This window comes from Lingula anatina, chromosome 1, assembly GCF_051362555.1.
Source record: "Lingula anatina isolate TDL-2025a chromosome 1, LinAna3.0, whole genome shotgun sequence".
Classification (NCBI taxonomy): Eukaryota; Metazoa; Brachiopoda; class Lingulata; order Lingulida; family Lingulidae; genus Lingula; species Lingula anatina.
Genome location: NC_141767.1, coordinates 8717861 through 8742868, shown reverse-complemented (window position 1 = coordinate 8742868; position 25008 = coordinate 8717861). Strand labels below are relative to the sequence as shown.

Here is a 25008-nt window from a genome sequence, read left to right as displayed (position 1 = left end):
GATATTTGCCAGACCAAACTACTTTCAAATTGGCCTTTCAGGCAATATTCCCTGAGGCCTATTTTTTCTTGCTCCCTTGCTCAGTATTTGTAAAATATAGAATAACAATTACATTTCACTGCAAACTGCCAAATCTTTATTAGTAAACCACGTGAAAGTCCAATGTTGGCCTACAGCATATATACTGATTTTCAAAATATGTTAGTACTCTTACCATAATTGTCTATTCATCTACTGAACCATTTGCACCATTCGATATGATTGTCATGAATAATAAATCTGCAATGTATCAGATAAGTCATTATATTCTCTTTTTCAAATATCAGGCCATTACTTTGCTCTGCCTTGTCTGCTTTGTTGGGGATTGAGTTTGCTCTAGTCATTTTCTGACATACAGCTTTGCCGGTATTGATAAGATGTTCATAATGCGTCACTGGAGAAGAAGAGAAAGTGTATGGACCCAGGGGGCTACATGTTAAACCATACACATTTTAATCAATTCTCTGTCATCCTTTGTGGGTCTTTGTATTTTACAGGCATTTGCAATATTCTGCGGCCTTGGCATCCACAATACTCAGATGTATGAGAATGCTGTCAAGTTAAGTGCTAAACAAAGTGTTGCCCTGGAAGTATTGTCCTATCATGCCATGGCCAGCAAGGAAGAAACTGCAGCACTAAAGGTGTGGCTGTTCATCTGATGAAGAGACCGGAACATTTGTTAAATCTTCAAAGTCATCTTGATGGAAACTCAGATTTTAACAGAATTTCTTTAACTTTAATATTCTTGATATGTTACTTAACTATGTGAGAAAAAGATCCTGCTAAAATTGTCATGACATAAGTGTTGAGTTTAAAGAAAAAAAGTAATGGCTTTTTAGAAGGAAATAGAAAGTAATAACGAATATGAAAAAAAAAAATGTTTGCATAGGTATTGGCATCAGTTAAGATGGTAAAAAACTAATGCCAACACAATATTTAGCTCAGTTACAGAGATTAAGTTTATTAATAAGAAAGTAACAAGGGCCATAAAAAGTGCCTTTCATTTATATTACAGCCAAAAAGATCTGCACTCCAAGTAAAAAACACTGGAAAGCTAATCCAGCATGTACATGATTCTTGCATGACTTCATCAGCTCTCTGTTGGGCAATTTACAAAAAATTGGTTGAAATCCCAGTGTGACGGCCAAAATTGATGTGCTGTCTGATCTCTCCACTGACGTGTGCATTACAGAATTTTTTTAATCTTCCAGAACTCCCATATCCCATCTGCAAAGAAACTTAACCTGTACAGTTTTGACTTTGATGACTTACCACTAGGGGAAGATCTCACACTCCAGGCGACCATTCGAATGTTTTTAGAATTGGATTTAGTCAATAAGTTCCATTTGAGCTATGAGGTAAGATAATACTTCATTTCCTGTAGGAGAAGGTAAGCTAATGTTCTATTGATGTTGTCATGCAGTATTACTTTGACACTGTAAAAAAAAGTTCTGTATCTACAGGCAAAAACCTGCAAACTTGTTGAAGATGGGCAGTTGGGAATACAGTGGATCCTATTCCTGAGGTGTTATTTCATCAACTTTTGTAGTTTATTCCTTGATGTTTGCTACTTTCACTGTTTCACCTCCAGTTTATTTACAACAGAAGTAATCTTATATGGTAGAGTTGCATGCTATGATATTTTGTCATGGTGTCAAATTTTGACCTTGAATGCATCTCTTGCATTTTCATTTTCTTTAAAATCACAAGGGAAATCAAACTTTCTACTTGAGCCAACAGCACAGTTTAGAAATAATGATTGAAAATAGATTAGAAAGACACTTTAAAGTTGAGACCCAGGCTACAGACCCATATTTCACACTTTAAAGTTGTGCATGACATTTTGCTGTTTATTTTTAAGGTATAAATGGATTTTAAGAAAATTAAAATTGTTTCTGAACAATCTTTCCATGATATATCAGGGAAATGATATATCAGTGTTTTGGAACTTATTGCAAAAAAATTGATTTTTTTAGCACTGGCAGTACCATACATGTCTGTTAATTCAACACAACTGCAAACAATGTACATAACTTGGTTGTAGATTTTTTAAAATGAATTACTTGTAACTAATATTAAAATTAATTCTACATACCCTATCTGAAATATGTTTAGAACATAGAGGCAATTTTTTTTTTCTAGGTTCTTTGTCGGTGGCTGTGTAGCGTGAGGAAGAATTACCGGCCTGTAACCTACCACAATTGGAGGCATGCTTTCAATGTAGCGCAGACAATGTTCACAATGTTCACGGTAAGAAATGAATTTATGATAGCCTTGTGGAGAAATATATAGATGTTTTTTTTTCATCGATAATGAAAAAACATGCTTGTAGAGGATGTATTGATTATGTTGTTGCACTGTACTTCAGATTTATTGAGTGTGAACTAGCTTTTCACCTGAATGGGAAATGAATTCCATCAATTTATGGAGTCTTCTATCATTATTAATGCATACGTTGCATTGGAATTGTGTACTGTGTTATTATTTATTATTGCTTCATTGATACAAGCACATTTTGATACAGTGGCTACGATCTGAAAATACTAATTGATGATAGTGATGATTGAAAAGGTTATTACCAAGTGTTTTAACGATGCTATCATTATTCCATCTACTAATGATGAATCTAATTAAGTGAAATAGATGAAAAGGGATTGGCATTTGTGACACAGAGCTGCTTTGCAGGTATGGTAATGCCAATGCTCTCTCTTGCCTGAATTGACAACAGTTGTGGAAATTAATGACGTCTTATTGCAGGGACATGCCATTAGCCAATGAATAATTATCTTAATGATATTGCACACAAATTTGGGAAAATTATTGGCATGTAGCACAGAATCATTTTCCAATTATCTTGTATTTAAACACATACACTAATATCCAAGGACAACATGCAGTGGAGTGCATGGGCACATGCACATGCAGACACGCTGGACCCTGTGGGTCACAGGCATGCATGTATATAAATGAACATAGTATTACATGATTTATGGTATTCCCACACACATGCACTGTATTTGGATAAATATTCTTGATATGTGTAATAGATGTAAAAATGAAGTCTCATCTTTCTCAGTCTCTTTCTTAAGTTGGTACTAAAGTTTAAAATAATACTATGGCAATTTCACAAATATTCATCAATATTCCCTGGTTCACGTGCATTTTACACCACCAAGTTGATATATAGTCATATCAAAGTAACATTAACTGAAAATCACCTTAATTATCTTTGGAACGCTAATACTGATCATGAACTCATTTCAGACAGGAAAGATGAGGAACATGTTGACTGACCTGGAAGTGATTGGCCTGATAGTGGCTTGCCTGTGCCATGACTTGGATCACAGGGGGACAAACAATGCATTTCAGCTAAAGTGAGGAGATGGAATCAGTAGCTAATGTTGACATTTGAGAAGTTTATCTCCTGTTTCTGTATATTGATTTTTTTACATCGGGGACCATGTTTTTAGAAGTGTAGAGTTCAGTCATTTGCCTCTTTGATTTAAATAAAATCAAATTCAAAATAAGGGCAAATATTCTTATTCTTATTATATTTTTTTACAGACATTGTGTAGTCCCATGTCAGTGTCTTGGTCACACTGTATGGGTTTGAAAAAGCATAGAAAATGTAACAGTGAGTTCTATTGTTCCAGGGTGGACTCTCCTCTTGCGGTTCTGTACAGTACCTCTACCATGGAGCACCATCACTTTGACCACTCCATTCTTATACTCAACAGCGAGGTACAGTAGGAACACATATTGATGTTGGTGGCATGAGTCTTGTCTGCTTGTCAAGACTATGAGCATGTGTACTCTGCATTAAGTGTTGCAAATATAGTACAGGATGTTTTTATCTTCATACTTGTCCTGTCAGGCCAGTTGAAATATCAGTCAATGCATGGGATTATATTATATTGTTCTGTAGTTTCATCTTTATGCTACTTATCTTGATTTGAACTTGGGCACACGTATCAAATTTAAACTAGTAGTTTTCTTGAGGCCTGCTAGTAAAAGTGACCAGTGATCTATTAATCACAAGAAGCCGACTTCACATTTATTTTAAATTATTTTCTTCTTTATTTTGTTTTATTGATTGATTGTGGATTGATTGACTGATTGATTATATTTCAGGGCAACAACATCTTTGAAAACTTATCCCCAGAAGATTATCGCAAAGTAATTAAGATATTGGAAAGTGCCATTCTAGCCACAGACTTGGCTTTGTATTTCAAGTAAGTCAATGCCAACTGAACTCAGTCAGGAATGATGGGCTTTCTGGTCGACATATTGATGCAAAACCACTGTTACCATATACGTATGGTTTGTAAAAAAGGGTTTTACATTATTAGGTTTTATATTTCTAGAGCTTATGTTGCTTGATCTTTTGGATGACATTAAAGCATTGTTTTTGTATGTTTATGGTGGTCAAATGGTGTATGTAAAATGTGAGGTTCTCTCAGTTGTCAAAGCAAGTATCAATACGCTTCTTGTGCCATTGTGTTGCCAGGGAAAGTGACTTCAAAATGATATATATGAATCCAGTGAAAAAAAAAATTGCATGTTTCAGATTTCATCAGCAAAAACCTGAAACCGTGATCTTTTAATGATTTCCTGTCTATGTGGGAAGGCAGGTTTACTAACTTTGGAGTCAATGTGTTAAGATAACAATCTGAGATTATGTGTTGGTCTTAAGATATTTCTAACAATCAATGAAAAATGCAATTATATCACGATTGGTAAACAGAGTGGGAATAAAACTGATGCTTTTTCAAATTAGAAAAGATATAATGGCCAAGATAGCTTTGGGTCCCAGTCCTGATATGTTAAACTCCCAACTGAGATTGGTAATGGCATACATCTTTTTTTTATATATAAATACATGTATTTCAATTTACCACATATTTTGTACTCTACCATCATCATATTACTTTTTCATTTGACAGCAAAATGCTGAATTCATCAAGGCAGCTTAAGCTTCATAATTTGAGATAATGATAAATAGCTGAATATTAAGGTCAAATCAAGCACTTCAGTAATTTGTAAACAATCCCAGGCTCTGGCTCTAATATAGTCTTACACCCCATTTCCATAGATTAGATCGACCTACTTTAGATTGACCTAACTCCCTGGGGGTTCACGCTAAATAGCTGTCAGCCGGGCGGACACGAAAGTTAATTACCCCCCTTACAGTTTGTAGTAGGCGGGACGGACATTTAAGTCGGATTATCTGAAAGTAATCTATAGTGAGACTCCCCGAGGGGATAGATCGATCTAAAATCAATGGGAATAGAGCCTTAAGGACAACATTGTCAATATTGTCAAGAAATTAAAAATTGTACAAAAACTATGTTGTTAACATTTTTCACTTCAAGATTTGTATGTATGATAAGATAAATTTTGAAATGACAATTTTGTAGGAAAAGAGGCAACTTTCAAACTTTAGTAGAGCGTGGAGAGAAAAAATTTGTAACAGAAGAAAAGAAAGAATTGCTCAGGTAGGTGTATTTGAAATTCATGTTTGGCAGACTTTGTGACAGTCTTTCTTTCTTTTCATCCTTCCTTCCTGCATTAAATTAATATATGTATATATTATTTTTTAGGAACATGATGATGACAGCCTGTGATGTGTCAGCCATTACAAAGCCTTGGCCCATACAGCAGAGGGTGGCTAAACTGGTGGCGAGTGAGTTCTTTGAACAAGGGGACATTGAGAAGTCACAGCTCAACTTGAAACCTCATGTAGGTATACATTTTTGACATCTGTTTCATTGCATTATTTAGATAATGATCTTGGGGAATTCCTAAGTTTACATGTACTTTTGAAAAAAAAGATTCAGTTTTATTTTAGGAGTTAAGCTACCTGTATCTCAAAGAAATTGTAAATTTTATTTTTTCATTTTTCTTTAGGCAATGATGGATCGAGAAAAGGAAGATGAGCTCCCAAAAATGCAGGTTGGATTTATTGATGCCATATGTATGCCCCTGTATAAGGTAAGTTCTCTTGTACCATAAAAAAATTGCAGTGTGGAAGTGAAAAAATAAAATAAACGTGTAATTCATCTTCAGCATTACATTTTAGCCTTAAGAATACATTTTGAAAACTTGATACATTGAAAAGTATTTTTGATTGCAGACATATTTTATGTTCCAAGGATCCTTCTCAAAAAGTAATATATTGGTTACATACATTTAGAAGATTTAGAAGGCAGAAAATAAGTTCGACTTATTTTGTACAGATTCTGTTGTTTCTTAACATTAAAGTATGCTACAATACGCAATGTCTGATTCATTGTCACGTACCATTTTTCAAGACTGATGGCATCCCTTTTTTAATACAAATTATTTATATGATTGATATCTTATTTGCATGCATAAATTGGCCTCAAAGGGTTAAATTTTCAAGAAAAAATTGCAACTACAATATATGCATTTGCCAGCCTTGCTGTATTTTTAATGTATCTTTTTTAGTTCTGTTTATATCAATTTACATATTTGCTACTTTACTTGGCATTTATAACAAGAAAACAAGTCATTTAAATATCGTTTCCAATCAGAGGGAGGGGGAAGGGTGATTAACCAATTTTCTGCTTAATTAACCTTATATTTGACATAAAGTTAAAAAGATCATTTCCAGACGGTTGCTCCATTGCCAGTTTTGTTGTTTTTTTTTTTTTGCACAAAAATAGCTTTTTGCTACTGAATATCTCTTGCATGAGATGCATTTTATCGAAGGTGAAATTTCCATTTGGCAAAATAATTGAAAATATTTAGTCTTTATTTAACTGACCTTACATCAAAGTAAAAAATAAACAATAGCTGAAAATTCAGACAAGAATGAAATACATTTTGAGCGGTTAATGCTGATTTTCTGTGACATTTTTGTTCTACTGTTCCCAGTTGATGGCAGACTTCTGGGAACCACTGAATGTCATGTTGGAAGGCTGCGAGGGTAACAGGAGGAATTGGAAGCAGAAGCATGTTGAAAATCCACACAACTCTGGTTAGGGGACCATGATATTAGTGCTGTCTGAATTATACTTATCCCCAAAGCAGGATTTATTTCACAAGCAGTTCCATTTGTTGCTTCTTATAATTTGAAATCATTTTTGGTTTGGGTATTTCTTCTTTGCACTGCCTGCTTTACTGTATACTTGGATTTTGCACAGTTTAAAATGGGCATTTGTTGCTTTTATGTTACAGGTTCTTCAAATCTATGCCAGCTCCTTGCATCAAATCTTTATTATCAAAGTACTTTGCAGGAACTTGTGTATGCCAATTTTCTGATTTCATGAACTTCAGTGTTGTTAACAGTGTTCTTTCTCTCTGCATCTTTGGCAAGAATAATGTCATTTCTCTTTGGCATGTCTATGTTGTGTTTTCATTACTCTGCCAGTTGCCTGCACCAAACCGTTTTCAGATACTGCCTCTGCATGTCATTGACTTGGCACTGGATGCAAATTACATAGAGTGACATTGAAACCCTTTTGGGCTCTACAAGATAAAACATCGGGTTCCCTACTGGGCATTGTGATAAGCAAAAGTGATGGAGTAGATGGCCCATTGCATTACCATGTGTCCCTATGGCTGTATCTTTTTTTTACATTCTATGGCACGTAAATATTTAATGACAGATTTTTTTTTTACTTTTTTTTTGGTTTGTAAAAAAATGGAGCATGGCAGGCATCTTGATTATTTCTTCAGCCATCTGTTCTCCATACTCCATATGAATCAAGAAAAAGGGGGATGATTATGTTTTTTTATTATTATTATTATTTAGTTGACAAAATCCTGGAGCTGAGATGTTTCAGTATCAGCTCTGCCCTAAGTTCTGTTCTGGTTCCCTTACAGATGCTGGCCCAGCTTAAACCATCTTTGCAACATCTCCATAGTGGCTGTGTTAGTAATCGCAAAGAGTGGCAAAGTATGGCAGACGGCCATGAGGTGACAGCCAAGAAACAACAACAAAATGGCTCTCATGGTTAGACACTAGATAGCTAACTTGCACAAAAGTAACGAGGGAATAAATGAAAAGAATAAAAAAAAATTAACATTACAGATTAAAGGGTATGGAAAGGGATTGAGAGTCTTTAAAATGATACCTGTCTCCTTATATTAATCTTTTAAGAATGTTTTTTTTTAGTCCAGTGTTAATATGACTGCAGCTATTGTGGTTGTGCACACTACACTGTATTGCTTAATAGTAACATCATTATATCTCATCTTTGCTGCTACACCTTTTTCTCCCAGTTCCAGTGATTGTCAAAGAGACTTCATGTTTTTATGAATTCCTGCAATATTAATCAAATAAATTGCAATTTTATATTCAGCTGAAGCCTTTTCTTTTAGCTGATCTGGTTACACTCTCCCGTAGAGCAAACTTATCTTTATTCCAGTGTATTGGATTAAGTTAAAAGCTACTCAGGGTATGCGTTAAAAGGATATGCTTAAGGTTTACTTTCATATGCCACCCACACTGGTGGAGCTAGGATTGTGCTACATTTTAAAGGGAAGGTGGGGGGGGGATTATCAACATGTTTGCATATAGAAAAGAAATCGAAAAATTAGTGGGGTTAAAATAAGGGGCACCTGTATACTGCCCTATGTCTGTCCGTGCAATTTTTAAAAAACCTTTTGTACAATTTTATACACTGTTGGTGGAATGACCAATCCCTTTCCAACCCCTCCAATTAAATTGTACATATAATCTGTACATATGTTAAAATGACCATTTTTGTTAGCAAAACTGCAAGATGTTTAGCATGCAAATGATTCGCTGATTGGCAGTAAAGAGTTACAGTGAACATGGGCTTACATATAGCTGTGTAGCTAGACAAAGGATAAAACTTAGTTTGGCTTGTTTTCAGTAGGATCAAGTCACTAGTCATGCTGTTAAAGTGCATTGTGTTCATCAGCATAGGTGGCTGTACATTTTGCACATTCATAAAGACCATTATTTCTCTGTGTTCTTGAGCTTGTCATTAACTGCACTTTTATCTGTTCTATGCTTATATGCTGTACTATATCTCTGCTGCAATTCCCATGCATATTTATAATGTTCCATTTTTAAAACTGTGGGAACTTATTTCAATAAAATCAAAAATAATATAATGCTCTGATGTACAGATACCTTTGATTTATATGTACTTACAAATGTTATTTAACTCTGTTGCTTTTTGTTATTACAAATATACATATAATATATATATATATATATATATATATATATATATATATATATATATATATATATATATTCATAACATTTAGTTTATAATTGCATGGGCATAGAGCCAATTTTCGCTTTTTTAGTTCATATTTCTTTGAACATGTTGCCAGGAATGTTAATTAATGAACACAAATGATTTCACACTAAAGTTTTATTAAGAAAATACATTTTAAGCATGCAGTGTTGGCTACTTTTTAATACAAATAAACTCACACATTTAATTGTTAATACTGCATGGTTACAGAGCATGAAAGCCTAAAGTTCTCATGTTGTTTTATTGCTGTCATTCAAATGAAAGTTTTGTTATTTGCATTGTCATGAATTGTGAAATTTGTGTTTAGCTTGCAGCTTTGCTTAAAAATAATGCTTTCACTTTCACTTTCCCCCCAGCTGGTGTTGTGCATGCACAGGAAGGAGGTTCCCAAGGCACAGACAAAACAAAGGTACTTGATCAGCACACTATTCATTGATATTGATTATTTCCTGCCATAATTATTTTCTCCTCCATAATGTTTCCTCACCAACTCTAAAGATGATTTACAGTTACAAAAGCATGTATATACACTGCATGCACGTAACTGATGTAAGGCCATTTTTAATTGCATCTATTGGAATTTTACTCTCCAGGAATTCAAGCCAAAATTTAATATATTCCTATATTTGTGGTTAATTTAAAAAAAATCATCAGTATAAAAATGAATATGCACTCTTTTATTGTCAGAAAGTTTGTTGTGGAGGTTTTAGTTTTTTATGAATCATTTATTTAACTCAGAGTTCCCTTTCTTTCTTTGAAATGTGCAATCATTTCATGTGACATAAGATTGATCTTTAAAAATTGTAAGATCAAGTTTTTCAAATAAAAGTGGCCTCAAGTCATATAGTTTCAGCAAAGCCACCATTGTGTTAAAATGATAAACTGTTTCCATTGTTGATAGTCAGTGTTACATGTCCAATGCAAACACAAGTACAGCTCTGGTCCAGTGAGTCCCCCCTCCCCCCCAACCTCCTAAGTGACATCTGCTGTAAATGGATGTATACACCAATATGCGATTTTCCATGATTGTTGCACTTTTGGCATTTTATCAGTGAGAACACGAGACTGAGCAAAGTTTAAAGTTTCAGGGGGCAAGCCGTGGCATAGACGTGATTCAGTTATACATTGAAGGTTGTACTTCTGGCGGTCTTCAAGAAAATTCAAGATTTTCTTGTATGATTTTTAGTGAAATATTTATGTGAAAACAAGTATCATAACTATGATGGTATTTTCATTCTATCAAATATGACAAATTCAATTTAAATTAAGGTTTAAAACTAAAGTTTTTAAAAAGCATGTCATAGTGTGGAATTATAAACAACTGTATGCAATGTAAGCAGTAGCATTTGATTGGAAATGAACATGTCCATATAGATAAAACAAATGTGTGTATTTATAGATTTGTTTTTATTTTTGGCAAAATTTGTAAAGCTGTTTTCTCATTATTTGACATGCTTTAAATAGTTTGTATTGGAGACATGAAACTTAATTTGAACAAGAACCAGCCAACAGCAATATTGTTAAAAATTTGTCAACATAAACAGTAATGCAAAGCTGGCACCATTAAAACTTTCATTCAATCTTAGACTGCATTCCCTTTACCTTATCGTGCTAGCAGGATTGATCTATCTCAGCTGGGATTCTCAATTAGGTGCAGTCAATGTAATCAGCTTAATTGTCTGGTACACCCCCTCGCAAAGCAACATGAACAACATCATGGACCACAAAGTTTTCCCCAACTTTACCCAAGTACTTTGAGTTACGAGGGGATATTTTAAGCCACTTAAACTGAATGCAATTTAGCAAGGATCCATGAGGAGTTACATGTAGATCAATCCGGCTAGCACGATTGGGTTATGGGAACCCTCCCTTAGTAAACTTCTTTGGTTCATCTTATCTACTTTTACCTGCACAGGTGTGCTTCAGTTGTTGTTAAATAATTTGTTGTTACTAGTTGGTGTCACATCTAAGTATTTTTCTATAAGTTATTAAACCTCTTGAAAGGCTTATATGAGAGTTCTTTATCTCTTGTAATAAAAATGAGATCTAGAGAAAGAAATCACAGAGACAGGTATAGTAATTCCACAATCAAATTGTCTGTTAGCACACAAAACAGTATCCTGAAAAACTGCCTTTCAGTGACAGTTAACAGCTGATTGTATCAATTATTCGAAAATAAAATAATTTCCAGCATCCATGAATATCTAACACAGGCAAAATGATCCATTTTATAAGGGAAGTAAAAATAGTCTTGTAAAACTCTCAATATACAAATAGCAATATCATAAAAGTCTATCAACACATTTGATATACATTAATATTTTATATTAACTTCCTTCTCAACATCTACACACAAAATTAGGTGTTCGCCTAGCTTTGCCTGTCTTCGTCAATATTTGCAGGCTTGATGACGATACAGCATCAATAGCTGTGCAGCCCTTCCTATTTGGTTTTCCAAACTGAAAGTGTCAGCTGCAAACTTAAAAACACTAGCACTAGCTTTTAAACACTGATTTAACTTTTTTTTTATCAGTCATAAAACGATCATACAGTCTTCAGACATACGCAGTACAACAGTTGTCATAGCCACCCATGGCTCATAACAAAAAAACATAACCACTAACATTATTGCACATGCAGCTTCCAACTTAGTTCTAACCAAGGATGTTCCAACCTACGTAGCTGTGTTTAAGTTGCCTACTGAACAAAAGCCTCACACTGGATCCCAAGTACTGTGCATGCTCAAAACATATTGGAAAATCCTGTATTGGCCAGAAAGTGTTATTCAGTATCTTTTGGTTTTGTTTAAATGACAGTTTAAATTTTCTCCTAATATTTTGTACTAAGAGTTTTTAAAAATGAAAAGATGTATTATCTATGGCAGAGTATGAGACACTGAAAAAGAGATTTATATATTCTATTTTCAAAAAATTTGTCCCACTGGCTTGGCTGTACATAGAAAGTAACAGCATGATTATGAAACAAACATGTTTTATTCCCTGTGCACATGGATATCTTTATTTATATAGTGGTTATAATAAATTGTTTCCTTTTCTGCTTTGCTGTCTGTAAAGGGATGACATAGTTGTGAGTATGGATTGTATAGTTCTTTTTCCATAGTGTACTGTTCTTTTTTTTTACTACATTTGTGATCTTGGTAGTGCATGTTACTGGTATAGCTTTCAGAGGGTGCATCTTCTGAAATACTTCTATTATAATCACTTCTAGGGTCATGGTCTAAAGGTCATTCAGTTCTGTGGATTCAGTGGTCTGAAATCTTTTATGCTATCAGTAGGGTGTGTTCACCATGAAACTATTGAACTGGGTAGTTTGAACTTACTCTGTGGGGGCTCTGGCTGAATGTAATCAGTTTAAAAGATTAACATGCATCCTCCTGGCCTTGAGTAGAAGACGGAAAAGCTGGTGATTTTACGAGTACCTTAAAAATGAGAGGAGGAGCTCTGATTGCATTCAGCGTGAGTCCCTGTGGAGTTAGTTTGAACTACCTAGGACAATTATTTTATTGTGAATACACCCATAAAAACAGACAAAAGGAATGGTTTCTGACAATGTTATGCTTATGTACCATTTAGGCAGGATGTTTTTGAAAAAAAAATTAAGACTATTGAATTGTCAGACCAATGAACTGTTTGACTGTCAGAACACATCCATTTTACCATAGATGCTCTGTATGCACCCATACTTTTTTTCAAGTTCATTTTGACAACATTTTGCAACATTAGCTTTCCTGGCTTCTTTTTATTTAGTTGGAAATAAAAGTTGAGAATTACCTTGATTCACATTTTCAACAAAAGTTCTTGTCTAAATTCAAATTTGCTTAATTGGAAATATTCAAGGGACTGAAAGGCACGTCAGATTCTGAGTAAAGTGAATGCATGGCATTGCTCTTTATTCATTGCAATTTAGTTGTACAGAAATTACAGTTACATGTGTTTTTAAACCTCCTTTTAAAATTTTATGGAGAAATACCCCCAAAAGTAGTGTTAAATAAATGCTTTTTGTTTCTCTTTCTTATTAAGTTTTTTTTTATCTTTAAATTTTTCTTCAAACATTATGTGTTTATCAGCTTTGCTGTTTAGTTTTCTATCAATTTTTTAAGACTTAGTTTGTACAAAAAAGAAAAAAAGTCCTTCCAAAACTTAACTTGTGTTGTGTAAATTATGAAAGGGATCATGTGTATGCCATATTTGTTAGTTTTAGAATCCATTTGTTAACAGTGTATATTTACTTCAACATTTTATCCTGACAAACCATAAGGAAAAAGTGAAACTAAGTATCAGCTTGTGATTTTATGTTTGGATCAAACTCCTTTAAGCGATCATTTTGAATGACTGCATGTTAAATTGTTGCTTTCACTCGATGTTATGTTATATGTTGGTAAAATTGAACATATCAAGCAAATACTACTTCCAATTACTTATCTGTGTTGTTTACTGCTAGCCCCACACCAAATGCCAACAAACTGAAACAAGGCCAGTAAAATGTAAATTTGTTCAGTTACTATAATAGTAATTTCTTCTGCATCTCTGCTTTGGGCCAGTCAATTCCTAGAATCTGGTGTTCTGGAGAGCCAGTGCGGTAAATAGTTTTTAGCACGTAATACTGAATTTCCCCAAAAAAAGTTTATTTTGGTATTAGATTAGACTTTTCATAAAATAGCATTAGATCTATTACCTGCCAAAAATAAATACCTGGCTGGGTAGACATTTTAGTGAAAAAACATGATTCTTGATTCTGCTGTTCTTTTGAAAGTCATTTATGTCTACCTCCACTAGTTACTAGTAATTTGAGTGTTTCCATTTTGCAAGACGACTATGCTAAGCTCAAATCCATGCAGCTCTGACTAACCTTCATGACCATTTAGACTAATTGCTTCATACATATTTAATAATTGTTTTAGTATAATAGGTTTAGCATCATTATTGATGATTGTGCAGTCACTCATCAAAGCTTTACCAATAACTTTTGTCATTTTTGACTATGTGTACTTATTATTGAATATTTCCGCATATAAATTTATTAGGGGGAAGGGGAATAATTGCATTCAGTGGTAGTTATATGTGTGGTGGATCACGTAACTTTGGAGACCACTTATTGCAAATAATTGTGACAGATGGAATGGACTACGTATATAATTTTGATTAAGACATTTTTGTGAAGAAAAAAAATGATGGAAAAAAATGAAATCAAAGGGGTTGATATGCACCCATAGTACAAATTATCAGCTAACATTTAAAAAGCACATCCTCCTAAAATTGTGCATTTTGAAAACAGTGCATTCTACCCTAAGAGGGTTAACATGTAAGTATGACTAACAACTACTCCAATTTGAATATTTTACATTCATAATGTGTTATTTTTTCTCTTTGATTATAACGGAAATTTCTCATTTTTTTGTTTACTTCTCAGCTCACCACTAGCAGCTCTCCAGGAAAGACCTCTCACGTCAGAAGTAAGAAGAAAAGCAAAGCCTGCAGTGTGCTGTGAACAACTTACCGTCTTCAGATTACTTAGCCCAGAACGCAATTTACAATTTAAAATATATCAGATGAACTGTTACTAGAGCAGCTATATCTTTTTCATCTATCAAGTTAACAGTTGATAGATTGCCTTTAGCTTGACAGGTACTACATACCAGCTGACAATATCTGTATTAACTTAAAGGTTTAAAGGAAAGGTCTATATACTTCAAATGCTGAATTCAGGCAGACATGGACTGAGTAACCAAAATTGAAAATTAGTTAGTCAAAGGATTATAATCATGTGTCAGTGTGCCAGTTTGATTTTTATTCTGCCCTCAACTCAACTGAACTATTTGATGTGTTGGATATTTTATAGTAGGGGCAACTGGTATGTTGGCGTTTTGGTTTGAAGGATATTGTGGTTCTCTGTCTGCAAAGGGGAAAAATAAGCAACATTTCTTTTCACATATAAAGTAAATACCTAAGACAAGATGTCAGTAGGAATGCTGTACTTTTTAAATATCTACTCAGTACAGGGCGCTTCAAGTTTGCCTTCCTGGTTTTTCAGGTAATAAGGAGAAACAGATGTAATCATTTATATTTTAGAGGTTAACACCCACCCTTTCAGGACAAATTGTATATAAAAGTAAATTTTCATGGGTGTGGCACATGTTAAGGAATAAATGCATTACACATGGTGGGTTTAAAAAAAGACTCAAGTAATCTTAACTGTAATACTAATGGAGGTTCAAAGATTATGTAAGTGTTATAATGTCTAACATGCTTTGTATTGAGTGCAAACACAATGTCAGCGGTACCTAGAAAATGCAATGCAGCTTAAATTGGTGGGGAGACTTTTGATCAGCCATATGCATGAAAATCAAATGAATTAACAACACTTACTGTGGTTTTTATAATGCAACCTTGAGGGGGAAGGTCTTACATGTATTATTTCTATGAGACAGACAGCTGATATAATGCATGTCATTTATATGTAAGGCATAGGTCTCCAGCTTTAACATCTGCACAGGTACAACAATGGGTCTATTTTCGAAGTGGTTTGCTTTTTTTAAATTTTTGTCAAATGCATCATTTATAGAGTAGACCAATAGTTTATGTTATGCTATATTATGATACATATCTGTGATAATTCATCTTTATAATGTTGGACTCATTCTTTTGTCTTTTGTGGAATACATATACTTGTGCAATCATCAAGTCTCAGTTCAGTAGTCAGGTCACTTATTAAAGAGTATTTCAATTTTTATTTTCTCAGGTAGAATGTATTCAGTTCATGCTTTGAATGTAGATTAAAGAAAAAAAGAGGCATATTATCATTGCCATTGCTTATATTTTTCAATAGCACTGTTACAGCATTCATCTTGCCAATGAAATAGTAACAGTAGACTATATAGCTCTCATGGAATGACAATCTACCATGCTAGCCTCTATGTTGAGGACCAAAGGTAGTAAGAAGTAGAGTTGGGCAATTGAAAACTGACATGTACCTCATCAATTTCACTTCAGGATAAGGGGTTTGTATCCCAGTTAATAGCATATATGGGTAGAACACAGCTCTGGCAAGCTGAAAAAATTTTTTTTTACATATACTGAAATGGAATATTACTCACCTAAAGATATCCATGCACCTTTTACTAAATTTATTCTTGTGATGGAGGACAACATGAACTTTTTTTCATTTTTCCTTTATTGTTATTGACGTTATAGTGAATTTTTTAAGCTAAGTATTCCAGTAAAACAATATATTCAAAATTTGGGAAGGGGAGGTATATATTCTACAATTATAACTTACATAAAACTGAATTTCAGTAATAAGAAAGGTTGACATGTACAAAGATGGTGTTCAGCACTGCTTTCAGTGTCTCTTGTTAGTTTAATGGAATTTTGCCATCTATAAGAAATAAAATTTAAATGTTAACCTCTTTACTTGTTCTGTAGACTGGAGGGCTTGTTACCAAAAAAAAAAAAAAATAATAAAATGGAGGAATACAAGTGATTTTTTTTCAAAAAATTTGCAAGATTTCTATAGATAGTAGCTATCTAAATTGCATTCATTTTACCTTAAATTACATTTTAACCCGTACAGGCTGGTGTTACATCATCATAAATATCATGCAACCTAAAAAATATACTCTATGAGTTACCATTTGTATGTTGTAAAAGTGGTTTTATACCCAGTTTAAGTCCCAGAGATCCCTTTGAAGTTAAAAAAATATCATTAAAAATTCACCAATGAAAAGCAATTAGCTGACATAGTCAATATTGCAAGGAAATTTTTTACCCCAAACAATTTGAATACTTCCTAAGGCATGCCAAATGTACATTAGTTGAAGATATTTAAATCTTGTCCCTTGTACATCATTTATGAGAAGCAATGAAATATCATCAAGATATGAAAGCTGCTAAATGCATGGTCTTCCATGATAATGCATTAAAACATTCGCTTGTGTATTGGAGGGAAGAGCTCTAAATAGGTTTTAGCATGGAATAGGCTGCTCCTTGGCCTACAGGGAATTGCTGCTAGAAGTCTTCTGGACATCTAATTAGTCATAAAATTCTCTTTCAGAGAAACATGTCTTCAAAGTATTCATCAAATTCTTCATCCCTGAAAAAGAACATTAATTATTTTGATGCTTCCTACTTTCACTATCCCATCAAAGATTTCATAAAATATTAAGTTTATAATAAAATCAAGAAATGTATCTTTTAACTCCACATAAAAAATTGACAAGTTAAAAAAAATTGCAAATCAAGTTATTTCCCCCAAGTAAAACAAATTTCAATAAATTTGCTACACATACCTTGATTTTTCCTCAGTAATTTTCTGTGGCCCGGTCCATAAAGAATTGTCACTTTCTTCAGGTTTAAGACTAGAAGGTTTATCTGAAGTGTTTGCATTCTTTTCGTGGACTCCTGAACCTTTTGTACCTAAAATGTGGAGGGGGTATACAAACATATGGTGTGTCAGGACTGTCATATAACAACCTATATTAAAATATCAGGTGGTAGCGCTTTGTTAAATTTGATTTAATATAATCACAGCTTAATAAAATTGATCAAACCCAAACTAACTTATGTGTGTCATAAAACCTAATGAAAGGGGACTTACTCTTTTTCAGTCTGCTACATTTATATTGACTATTACACAGTTTGGTAGGAATGCTATTCAATACAGAAACCAAATTTCAAAAGCTATACTTGTATTAGGTCGGTCTTCTGTCCTCTGGATTTTGCTAGGCCTTTCAAAGGATTTGCTCTGTGTAAGCTCTCTCTTCCTGCAAAGAAAGAAAGAAAAATCTCAACTACTTATTTCATTTATCACTTTAGGTCGCATTCAGAACAGTGGACTAACTATTCCGAGGGTCAAATATGGCTGACTCACTTAAATACTTCTCCACATGTAATCTATTCAGTGTCTTTTAGCGGATTAGACATCAATCTTTTTAGTGGGTTTCCATACTTGACCCACAGTCCTCTGTTCTGAATGCAGCCTACGTCACCTTTTCATTATGTTTGGGGTCATAAATTCAAACTAAATGTTTGCAGTAAAAAAAAAAAAAATATATATATATATATATATATATATATATATATTCCATGCATCATAAAATGTTTGTAGAACATGGCCAGAAGTTGGGAGTATCAATTAAATGATTCATATGTAAAATCCCACATTTGCATTGAGGTAGATAACTGAACTTCCCCTGTGGATGAAAGATTATTTTAAGTGTCATTTTCAAGCAAATGTGTATGTGCATGCCCATTTCCTGGTTGTAGGTATCAAAATTGAGAAACCTGGTTGGTGTTAGTCTTCCATTAACATTATGAATATATTTTGACCTTTCCATAAAACATTCCATTTTTTACCCAAAATAAATTAAGTACATCAAAGAGGCCCTAAGGGGGTTCAAATCAAGTGGTCTTAGGGGATCAAAGCACAAAGATAGCATATCTTTTCTAATCATCTATAACATATATCAAGAAATAACAATTTTCATCAACCACATCAAGTATTAGTATATTTCATAGCTTAAAATCCATTATCTGACCATCAATTATATTGAGGTTTACTCTTGTGATGTGCATGATAATCTACAAAGTTGACTTACTTGTGGTGGTAGTTCAGTTTATAAGAGCAGTCTGGACATAAACCTGAAGTCAGATATATAACACACTTTAACACAGGGCAGTTATAGTGATGAAAAATCCTTATACCATTAAATCCTTAAGATTGAAAACCTATTGATTATGGTATAAAAAAGCTGCATAATCAAATTATGTAATAAAGAGAATTCGGTACATTTAAGCAAAATTGAGTTATTTGAGGCTTTCAAATGCTGTAAACTTTATAATATTACATCAACAGTTTAAGTAAAAAAAATAACATTGCAATTTTAGAGGGAAACAATACTAGAACTACTAATCTACAGATTTCTGATAAAATATAAAGAACTGATTTTGCCACATTACCTACAAACACCAGGTCGCTTATACAAATAATACTGAGAGTAATATATCTACCTGCCAAATACTGCAATAACTTACGTAATTTGACTAAAGCATTTTTTCTCTCTCCATGCTCCACATATGCAAAATTGACTTCCCAGCTCCGTAACCCCTCCTTCTCAGTGCACTTTTTGTTTCCACAGATAAATTGGCCTTTTTTGCAAAAGAAGAAAGAAAAATATATAAATTCAATGAAAGAAACAGACTTTTACTCTCAAATGACAATAAGATGTAAAAAAAGAATCAAATATGCTAGACATGACGATGACATACAGTGTTCTTTCTATTGTTAAGTAACAACCGTTACTGTAATCACATGTCATTTTCATAAAAAAGTATTGATTGATGTGTCTCAAATAACTTAACATCAAACTCAAGTACAGTAAGTGAACAATCATGTGCATTTACCTTTCCCTTCTACTACTTCTTTTTCTATCCTCCATCTCATGGCAACCTGGATGTAGAAAAATATTATTGTTACTAAATATTAAATATTATCTTGTGCACTTTGATTAATAGGTACATGGATGGGTGGGTTGTTTTGTAGGCCGATATATGTCAACAAGTTAAAGGACAATGTTCATGTAAAAATCCATTTCTCGAATTTTGAAGATACAGCACTCAATCTATACACTAGAGGTATGTTTTAATCGATCCCCGCCATTTAAAAATTATAAAAACAATCTGTTAGTAGAAAAAAAAGCGTTTTAGTAAACCTCACCTCAATATGCAAAAATGAAGCAACAGATCAGGGTCACGTGGTACTGTGACGACAATCACGATAAAGGTCTATGAGACTCAACTGAGCTGCATGGTGCATAAAGACGGAGAAGTTAAGGAAAGTTGTGTTGAACGGAGTTGAGGAATTTTCGTTATGCCTCGGTGTGTTGCCGTGGGATTCACCAAAATTGCAGCTCTCGTTGACAATCTTTCTTTGTCTGTGACGGTCTTCCGTGACTTACTTACTAACTTCGGTGACAATAGTTGCGATGCTCTAGATCATGGTCACCTCAGGTGGTTTAGATCATATCAAGAGCTGGTAGTCTTTCAGATTATCTGTCATCAGTTGGCAAACTTACTGATTGCTGATGCATTTTAAATGCATTGTAGTTGACCAAAAGCTCGTTTACAACAAACCTGTTAATTATGCACCGCTGCAATTCCCAAGCCAGGTAATAACAGGTATGAAACTCGTCTTGGTGGGCTTTCATATTTTTCAATATATCTCATTTATTTCATGGGGTTATTTTATTGGTATTTGTAAATGACGTTAAATATCAATACTTAAACAATTAAGTTCAAACACGGTCGCGAACATTAATAAAAGAAATTGCTCTCAGGGTATCTTGAAGCTTCTGTGGAAGAAAACGTGTTGAGGAAAAACAGGAAAAAGAGCGTTATATTAAAGAAAAAATGGGAACTGCTACAATAAAATGGTTCGTTATCCTAATTCGTTTATGCTTTGAGGATTTGTTTCTGAAGATAATTTCATCTGAAATATTAAATAATTTAAAAGATTGATTATTTTATAACTTGAAACGCAAATTCTGCGTCAGTACGCAATTTTTTTTTGCAAATTTGTAAGCTTATAACACCGTGCTATAAAGATCTACTCAAGAAAAAAATTTGCTTGGGTAAAATTGAGTACGGAATGAACTGGAGACACTTGGCTTGTCATTAAGTTTACACGAAAATATGTCAGGTAACTTTATACTGTCTTTGAAAGAGTAAAGATTGAAAGATAATTTTAGACAAACTTTGACGGGGGAAATACCTACAAAGAGTAATGGGCTATTTCGCCAACATCTTGTTGAAAATTTTACACTGCAATTCTATTCAAATAAGCTAAGGAACTAATTGCCAAATTAATACTCTCATCACATAACAGGGGGGTAACCAGACCTGCAAAAATTGTACGCACATATTTAAAAAGATTACAAGCACATACAGCAAAATGTAGACTTACGCAAAACATGAAGGACAGTGTAATCACAGCAAATGTACCTCATATAGTAGCTTAATTTCCATTAATAATAAAATCATCATTTAAGTCAAAAATATTCTTGCGATTTAATAACTATTTTAATTTACCCAGAACGGTATATTTATTTTAAAGGCGGTTAACTGAAATATAGTTTTATGATTTGTTTGTGAAAATTGCCCATGTCACCCTGTTAGTTTGGAGGTCTAAGCTGGATCAAGTCCGTGTTAAAATTCCTATGAAGTTGTGCAGGAAAAATTCTTCCTTTCTTTCTCTAGCTCCTCGATAAACCTGGTGTTCAGATTTTATCTAGTACCCCCAGGTCTACGGGAGCTGCGCTTTGTAACTAACGCACAGGTAGATTTTTACCTGAGATAACTGGAGTAAAGCTTAGATAGAGAGTGCGTTCGGTACAAGCAAGACAAATTGAATGCCATTTAACCCTCTAATTAAGAGGTAAAGGAAGTTCCAGTTAGATGGATGATTAAGATAGGACTTGTAAAGGTAACGGGCATTGTTTACCTCAGTTTAATAAAAGTATGCAAGACGGAGTGTCAGCGGTTTAATAAAATAAATTGAATTTCACAAATAACATGGACCTCATATGCAATAATCAACATTTCCCTTAACTCATTCAAATGCAGTGTTTTATACAACTTGGGATAACCATAATGAAATGCTTGTTAAAGAAATGACTAGACGGGAAATGGTTTTACACAGCTTCACGAGGATTTAGACCCCTCGGGTAAGAGATTTGAATGAGTATAAACTTTTATCAGAAGCCAGAGAAGTCATCTTACAGGTAGACAATGCAGCTCATTGTGACAGCTAAGCACGTTCTGTTCTCCGGTGGCTCGATTGTCGTCATTGGACCACGTGACCACGTAGCTCATTAACTCCCAGGCCGAGCAAATAGGACGTTTTTTAAAGCCAAAAATTTACAAAATGAGCTTTTAATTTGTGTATTTGGATAAAGATATCGTTAGTTGGGCATGTTTTCTGAAGAATATGTTCCGTTCAGGCCATTCTGACAGCATGAAGCAAACCTTTTAATAAACCACAATAAAAAAGATTTCGGCACTGATAAATTGATGTAAATAGACAGCAAAGCTGGCCGATACACAGACATTACACATAAAAAAATCAAAGTTACAGGTACAGTGGTGTCAGCAAGATGGAAAAAAATCTTTTTTTTTTAATTTAACAATTTTCAACTAATAAAATACTTGCTAAAGATGATAAAATTTACAATAAACAATGCAGATATGTATAAAAATCAAAATTGCAGAACATACCTTATTTTCTTTGTATCGACTTAGATCTGATATGCAATATTCTTTAAACAATTTGTCATAATATTTTTTGGACATCCTCTTTTCCCTAAAAAATTAAATCATACTATTGTTATTATTAGTATTTTGTTGTAGGTTTTTTTTTTTTTTTTGCTATGACATATTGTCAGTGTGTTTTAATCAAAACATACATTAACAAGAATGAATCATAATAGTCTCTGATATTATATTCAAAACCAAACAACAGACCCAAAATAGTCTGACTGAGGTTATCAAATACCCAGATTGTTTTATGGCTGATTAAATCTCTTTTAATGTTGAATGAAGGTCCTTCAATTAATGATCTGGTAACTTCAGTAAAGATAATTTGAGTTGATCTGGTAAATTCAACATCTGTCTGATTGTGAACACAGCCTCATATTTAATCACAGTTTACAATTTTAAAATTAGTACATTCCTCGAGCATCTTACCATGAATCATCAGGGTTGTCTTCTTCTGTCCATAAAAATCTGTGATTTTCACGAATAACATCTAAATCTGTCTTGCCTACTGATCTGTAAAACATTAGATCCAAGCTAAACTAGAGGATCAGAGAGGCGATACCGCCTCCGAATATTGTACCACCAGCTGGAGCAAGCGCATTCGTATAGACCCCCACATATACAAAATAAGGAACACAGCCACCAGTCTTGTGCTTGACAAGCTGTAAAAATGCAATCAACAAGAATTTTCAAAATATGCAAAAAATATATATATAACTAAAAATGGTACAATCAAAGTTCATCGTAAGGTAGGTCAAAGGTCAATTCCAAGGTCACAGTAAATTGCCAGTATATGACTTCCTATTCAACTTCAATAGTAACTATGGGCCTATCTCTGCCAGGTTTGGAGTTAAAAGAGAAAGAAATTAGCAGAGTTCAGTTCATAGTGAAAAGTAGGTCAAAGGTCAATTTTAAGGTCACATGTAGATTGCCAGTATATGACTTCCTATTCAAGTTCAATAGAAACTATGGACCTATCTCTGCCAGTTTTGGAGATAAAAGGGAAGCAAAATTTGCAAAGTTCAGTTCATGGTGAAAAGTAGGTCAAAGGTCAATTTTAAGGTCACATGTAGATTGCCAGTATATGACTTCCTATTCAACTTCAATAGAGACTATGGACCTATCTCTGCCAGTTTTGGAGATAAAAGGGAAGCAAAATTTGCAAAGTTCAGTTCATGGTGAAAAGTAGGTCAAAGGTCAATTTTAAGGTCACATTTAGATTGCCAATATATGACTTCCTATTCAAGTTCAATAGTAACTATGGACCTATCTCTGCCAGTTTTGGAGATAAAAGGGAAGCAAAATTTGCAAAGTTCAGTTCATGGTGAAAAGTAGGTCAAAGGTCAATTTTAAGGTCACATGTAGATTGCCAGTATATGACTTCCTTTTCAAGTTCAATAGAGACTATGGACCTATCTCTGCCAGTTTTGGAGATAAAAGGGAAGCAAAATTTGCAAAGTTCAGTTCATGGTAAAAAGTAGGTCAAAGGTCAATTTTAAGGTCACATGTAGATTGCCAGTATATGACTTCTTATTCAAGTTCAATAGAGACTATGGACCTATCTCTGCCAGTTTTGGAGATAAAAGGGAAGCAAAATTTGCAAAGTTCAGTTCATGGTGAAAAGTAGGTCAAAGGTCAATTTTAAGGTCACATTTAGATTGCCAATATATGACTTCCTATTCAAGTTCAATAGTAACTATGGACCTATCTCTGCCAGTTTTGGAGATAAAAGGGAAGCAAAATTTGCAAAGTTCAGTTCATGGTGAAAAGTAGGTTAAAGGTCAATTTTAAGGTCACATTTAGATTGCCAGTATATGACTTCTTATTCAACTTCAATAGTAACTATGGACCTATACTATCTCTGCCAGTTTTGGAGATATAAGGGACTAAATGTTATAATTTTGGAGTTACCATAATGTGCCATAAATTTCCTACAGAAAAAATTAATTAAAATAAAGAAAAGGTCATTTTGGTCAAAATTCTTGAAATGGGAGGTGCTCTGAAGTTCCAGATGTTCAAATTTGATGAAATAATGTCATTTTTGACCACAAGTTGTCTGCTTTGCCAAGCCTTATGTTTTATTGTACCACCAGCGTTAGCGCTGGCGGTACACATGGTTTCGGTCCCGTCCGGATCGTTCCGCCGGCTCCGCCGGCTCCGCCGGCTCCGTTGGCTCCGCCGGACGGCTACCGTTACCGCTTCTCCTCCTAGGCGGTAAGGCCCCCCGTACCCATCTCTTGGATTTAGGTCACCTATAATCTCAACTCGTTCCACGTAAAATTTGGGCTTTGTCGGTATTGGGGTCTAGGTGTGGCACTCATTGAAATGCACCCTTGTCCAAAAATGGCAAAATTAAATGCTAATTATCTACCCTACGGAAGGGG

The 25008-nt window shown here is 34.0% G+C and overlaps 2 protein-coding genes across 12 annotated transcripts in view; one reads left to right on the top strand and one right to left on the bottom strand.

Annotated features, from left to right (window-relative positions):
• The window catches only part of LOC106150401 (cGMP-specific 3',5'-cyclic phosphodiesterase), a 54626-nt gene extending 37901 nt beyond the window's left edge, over nt 1-16725 (top strand). For 2 of the 10 annotated variants that reach the window (XM_087000779.1, XM_013523161.2), the window contains 12 exons: nt 537-680; nt 1251-1397; nt 2182-2289; nt 3304-3413; nt 3693-3780; nt 4171-4271; nt 5457-5534; nt 5640-5778; nt 5947-6030; nt 7888-8017; nt 9656-9708; nt 14730-16725. In XM_087000779.1, coding sequence (XP_086856905.1) covers nt 537-680; nt 1251-1397; nt 2182-2289; nt 3304-3413; nt 3693-3780; nt 4171-4271; nt 5457-5534; nt 5640-5778; nt 5947-6030; nt 7888-8017; nt 9656-9708; nt 14730-14807 — 1260 coding nt within the window. In that variant the 3' untranslated portion in view covers nt 14808-16725. Of the gene's footprint in view, nt 1-536; nt 681-1250; nt 1398-2181; nt 2290-3303; nt 3414-3692; nt 3781-4170; nt 4272-5456; nt 5535-5639; nt 5779-5946; nt 6031-6936; nt 7040-7887; nt 8018-9655; nt 9709-12373; nt 12387-14729 lie in introns of all 10 variants that reach the window. The other 8 variants (XM_013523164.2, XM_013523163.2, XM_013523162.2 and 5 more) reach the window with 8 other exon arrangements.
• A 224-nt stretch (nt 16726-16949) lies between these two features.
• LOC106150403 (protein FRA10AC1 homolog) overlaps nt 16950-25008 on the bottom strand; it is a 17287-nt gene continuing 9228 nt past the window's right edge. For both annotated transcript variants that reach the window (XM_013523174.3, XM_087000789.1), the window contains exons 6-13: nt 23054-23137; nt 22586-22670; nt 19718-19763; nt 19349-19462; nt 18913-18955; nt 18002-18078; nt 17605-17731; nt 16950-17408 (exon numbers count right to left, since the gene is read on the bottom strand). In XM_013523174.3, the coding sequence (XP_013378628.2) occupies nt 17366-17408; nt 17605-17731; nt 18002-18078; nt 18913-18955; nt 19349-19462; nt 19718-19763; nt 22586-22670; nt 23054-23137 (619 nt within the window). In that variant the 3' untranslated portion in view covers nt 16950-17365. The remainder of the gene's footprint in view (nt 17409-17604; nt 17732-18001; nt 18079-18912; nt 18956-19348; nt 19463-19717; nt 19764-22585; nt 22671-23053; nt 23138-25008) is intronic.